General features: G+C 42.6%; 1 protein-coding gene across 1 annotated transcript; it reads left to right on the top strand.

Moving 5' to 3' along the window:
* Nucleotides 1-336: 336 nt before the first annotated feature.
* LOC142886814 (N-acetyllactosaminide beta-1,3-N-acetylglucosaminyltransferase 3-like) lies at nucleotides 337-4913 on the top strand. Its single transcript, XM_076024004.1, has 2 exons — nucleotides 337-881; nucleotides 2692-4913. The coding sequence occupies exons 1-2, from the start codon at nucleotides 853-855 to the stop codon at nucleotides 3797-3799; spliced, it is 1137 nt and encodes a 378-aa protein (XP_075880119.1). The 5' UTR covers nucleotides 337-852; the 3' UTR covers nucleotides 3800-4913.
* Nucleotides 4914-5195: the final 282 nt, after the last annotated feature.

The raw sequence follows: 5195 nt of genomic DNA, 5'->3' as shown, positions 1-5195 counted from the left end.
ATATACTTCTGCTGCAGGCAGGTCCGCAAATGTGTAGCAGCAGAGATGTCTGTTACTTCGACTTTCCTCGTCCGGACCGGAGGCTCAAAGGCTCACGTTGCCAGAATGCCATAAAACAAAAGGTCCCTCTATACTAGCGGTATTAAGTGTTGCTTGAATATCAATAATAATGTTTTGTTGGTTTTGGCTTGTTTTTACCACGCCCGATCTCTGAGTTCCTCCCTTAACTTCCCCTTATATCCTCCGCTGCCTGCAGTAGCGATGCCTTGTGCCTGGCGGTGAGTGACTGTGAGTCCGCGGACAAAGGAGCGTCGAAATAGCAGAGAACTCGTTTCTATACATTCGCGTATCGCCGCGCGGATCCTTTTCGAAGGAATTTTATTTTTATTTATTTTTATTTATTTTTATTATTTTTTTAACTACACCCCTCGTGGTAGATTTTTGATCCGTCCGCGGTCTACTGGACTGGACTTATCGACTAGTTTGGCACTCCTGTTCTAGACTCTTACCTCATTTTTATTACATGTGGAGTGGAGCATTTTTTTTTAATTTATTTATTTATTTATTTTTAAGTATGAGCATTAAAGAATAGCCATTTATGTCAGATCATAAAGATGGATTGTAAAGGTCATGATAGAAATGTAAATTCCACAAGCAATGGGCGCTAAGGTGCCCACACTATCATGTCAACTTGCTGCCGGGAGTCATGAATACAGGTTGGATGTGTCAGAAGAAAAAGCAAGGGGAGGTGGCCCGCGGTGGATCAACTTGCGACTGCAGAGGTGGCAACGACAGTTCATGACTGCATGATGCAGTTTCCTCCTTCGTGTCAGATAGCGCGTGAAGTGCCCAATGTTGTTGATCTGCCGAGGAAGTTTAAGGTATTTATTCAACTTTTTAATTTTTTTTATTTGCGCTGTACATTTCTGATGAATTTGATTGATAACATATTGGCATAGTTTAGTTTGAGTCTGAGTTCGATTCACAATATTATTTCAAGTTTTGATCTGACAAAATTATACTTTCTCTAGAAAGACTTGGCTTATGAAAAGAAGCCACTGAAATAGGTTGTTCACCAACTGGCTGGTTTTTCTTAGGAATATCTTCCTTTATTCGGGTGATTTAAGATGCAATATGTATGTTCAGAGAAAACATCTTGAAAAGGAACATTTTTATGATTGAAGAATTTTAAGATCTTGGTTTTAAGATCAATTCCAAATATGTTTGACATGAACAAAACAACTTTAATGAACATCTGATGGGTAACTTCTTTACCCTTTCCTTTAATTCACTGGACAACGTAAGTCATTTTAATATAATAATTACATTCCCAAATGAGGGAGTGTATACGTTTGTTAAAAAGTCCTCACCGTTTGATGAACACACTTGTGGAATTTACATTTTTTATCATGAACTTTACAATCCATCTTTATGATCTGACAAATGGGTATTTCTTAATGCTCATATATTAAAAAATGCTCCACTCCAGATGTAATAAAAATTAGGTAAGAGTCTAGAACAGGAGTGCCAAACTAGTTGATCACGAGGGGTGTAGTGGGAAAAAAAAAAAAAAAAAAGATCCTTCGAAAAGGATCCGTGCAGTGACCCGCGTGGCGATACGCGAATGTATATAAAGAAAAAAAAAAGAAGAGTTCTCTGCAATTTCGACGCTACTTCGTCCGCGGACTCTTTTATCATGAACTTTACAATCCATCTTTATGATCTGACAAATGGGTATTTTTTTAATGAGTCTAGAGTCTAGAACAGGAGTGCCAAACTAGTCGATCACGAGGGGTGTAGTAAAAAAAAAAAAAAAAAAAAAAAAAAAGATCCTTCGAAAAGGATCCGTGCAGTGACCCGCGTGGCGATACGCGAATGTATAGAAACGAGTTCCCTGCTATTTCGACGCTCCTTTGTCCGCGGACTCACAGTCACTCACCGCCAGGCAGAAGGCATCGCTACTGCAGGCAGCGGAGGATATAAGGGGAAGTTAAGGAAGTTAGAGATCGGGCGTGGTAAAACAAGCCAAACACACACACACACACACACACACACACACACACACACACACACACACACACACACACACAATTTGCAAATGGCATTGCAAGAATGGAACGTCTTGTGCACTATGCAAAACGGACCACTGTGGGAGAGGAATTAGCGTGTTTATTGTGTGTGTTTTTGCTTGACAGAGGGAGGGGTTTAGATGTGAAGCCAGGTGGTTGTTGTGACAAGATAAAATGTTGTGAAGTTCGTTACTTCAGGCTGGAAACAATATAGCGCTGCGATGTTGATACTGAACTGGTAGATCTTGAAAGGTAGATCTTGGGTGGTCTAGAATCATGTGATCATCAAGACCAAGTCTACCCAGTTTAAAAACCCTGGATTAGTAAAAAGGTTGCATTTCAAGTAAAAATGAAGAGATGAGTTGGGGAAACTTGCTATCTCTGAACTACTGGCTGCTGCACCTTCTTCTCGTTTCAGTCAAGCCTTCCACAAAACAGTTTAATGCAAATTAGAAAATATATCGCAAGAGAAATTTCATGCAAACATCTTTGCTGCACGCAGCGTTTCTAATGCTCACATTGGCTGGTTCTGCTGTGAAAGCTAACATCACTGTTTTTGATTACTATTGAGTATTGGAATAGGAGGAAACATTAATGAAAAACCTGTTTTACTTTCCCACAGAAGCGTTTCAATGATGAAATTCTTCACGAAGATTACTTTTTCGTTGCTGGTGGGAACGTGGCTGCTGCTAGCATACCTCCAATATAACGGCAATCGAGGCGACGACAAACTGTGTATGAAGAACGCTGACCCCAATCAGACTATGACAGTGAGCAACAACGCCAGACAAGTGTGTCAACAAAGAAAGTCAGTTGCTAACATGACAAACTTTGACTCTTTTCCTGAAAATCTGAAAAGATTTCTCTACTACCAACACTGTCGCCATTTCCCCTTGCTTCTGGACTCACCTGGCAAATGTAGGGGAGATGATTCAATTTTCCTGCTGATGGTCATCAAAAGCTCTCCTGGCAACTACGAACGCAGAGAGGTGCTGCGCAAAACCTGGGCCAATGAGAGGAAGGTCGATGGTGTGCAGATTCGCAGGATGTTCATTTCAGGAACCACAGCAGATGGATTTGAGAAAATCAGACTGAACAAACTTCTCAAGTTGGAGCAACAGGAGTACAACGACATCGTCCAATGGGACTTTGAAGACACACACTACAACCTCACCTTGAAGCAGGCGCTCCTCATGGAGTGGCTGCATAAAAACTGCCCGGACGTGTCCTTCCTGCTAAATGGTGACGATGACATATTTGCCCACACAGAAAACATGGTGGAGTATCTGAAAAGCCTTGAAGATGATGATGGAAGCAGGCACCTCTTCTCTGGGTTCCTCCATCACAGCAGCAAACCCATCCGAGACATGGCGAACAAATACTTTGTCCCTCCTGAGGTTTACATGTCTGACAACTACCCACCATTCCTAAGTGGGGGTGGCATCCTCCTGTCCAAGTATACGGCCACAGTAATGTACAACATGTCCAAGCACATTCCCCTTTTCCCCCTGGACGATGTTTACCTGGGCATATTGCTGGCCAAAGCACAACTTAACCTTACGTCTCATGCAGGCGTCAAGACATTTGGGTTGGACATTCCATTCAAGAATGTGGATGTGCTTGATCCTTGCTTTTATAAAGACCTTTTACTGGCGCACAGATTTCTCCCAACGCAACTTTATATCATGTGGCACGGCGTGCATGACCCTGATCTACAGTGTTTCTCCTAGGAGGTAACTCAGTTCTGCCTGTTTACAGCACATGGATGACAACGAGCTCCATACCTTTCCGTCATCCGATCTAATCAGTGAAGATCTACCTGGTATTTTGTGTTATCTCTCTTTACCTGGCAATTGGTGATTCATTCCTTTAACTGATTCAACCAGTTTGTATCCGTAAAGAAGTTTGTCATTTAATAACTTAGGCATAATAGCAATCACAATTTCCACTCAGCTCTGTCAGTAATCCAGTACACTTCATTACATTATGGAAGTGGATTTTTCAGTTTCTCCCCATTTCCCCAACAAAATCAGAGTGTCACAGTTTAATGCCAGTGTTCACTGGATTGGTTTTCTGATGGTTGTGTTTTTTTTTTAACACCATAAAATGTCTATGTCTATGTCAAATAATGACGTTGATGCGTTTGGACGTGAGCCCTGCAAATTGTTGGGCATGGTTCTAAACGCTCTGTTCACGGAGATTTTTTCAACACTCGGCACGGAATGACGTCATTGTGTGCCGGAGCTCCTTTCATGGCCAAGCACCGGCACACTCTCGGACTGGTTCCGCCCTCCCCCGCTCTTCCCCGGAAGTGGTGTCCCAATGCGCTGCTCCAAGAAAATGTTTTTTCGGTGTCAGGGAAATTAAAAAATCTAAAATAAAGAATACCGAGCGACTACCGAAGCACCAAGGACCACAGCCGTCAGAGTGGAACGAACAGAGAAATTGTTGGAGGTTTGTTCAGCCTAATGCGGATGCGATGGAACACCGGTCCGGTCAGCAACGGGAGTGAGATGGGCTCGACTCGGCCGGTGGACGACGAGAGAATAGTCAGCTACGGCAATATTTGAAAACATGTATGAGGACTGTAAGTGTATTGAGACCTCAAGCAACATTAGTTTTAAGACTACTTGCAACATACAACTGCTGAATCGTGTTGATGAACTGTTAGCCACCACCGCTAACTCTGTGCTGGCAGCGATTTTGACTCGCAAGTTTCACTCCTTATAGCGATGTTCACGCTGCCAGCATGGTAACATGGGTTGTATAGAGCTCTTCCTGCTTTGTGCTTGGTGTGGACGCAAGTTGTGCAGATATTCTTGTCTAATAATAAACCACTCTATAACTGAAGTGATCGTTTCAGCGTACATATTTTCTCTGCTTGGACAGTGTTTTGATACAAGTCAACAGTATGAAACTGAATCATTCTAAGCCCTATTAAAATGTCTCGCAAAAATACAAAACAAAAACACGGTCAGCACACAAAGTAAAATATATTTCCGGGGACACGGAAGGCACAAAAAACGTCTATGGACGTAAGGTCCGCCTTGCGGCCGTAACTCAGCCCACGCTGGGTCCGTACGAAGCTGGATTAGCCGGTAAACAGCTGCTACAGAGTGAAGCCTT

The sequence above is a fragment of the Nelusetta ayraudi genome, unplaced genomic scaffold, assembly GCF_046127955.1.
Source record: "Nelusetta ayraudi isolate G7.1 ecotype Tasmania unplaced genomic scaffold, CSIRO-AGI_Nayr_v1 ptg000016l, whole genome shotgun sequence".
Taxonomy (NCBI): Eukaryota; Metazoa; Chordata; class Actinopteri; order Tetraodontiformes; family Monacanthidae; genus Nelusetta; species Nelusetta ayraudi.
This window is presented reverse-complemented; position numbering and strand designations above follow the sequence as displayed.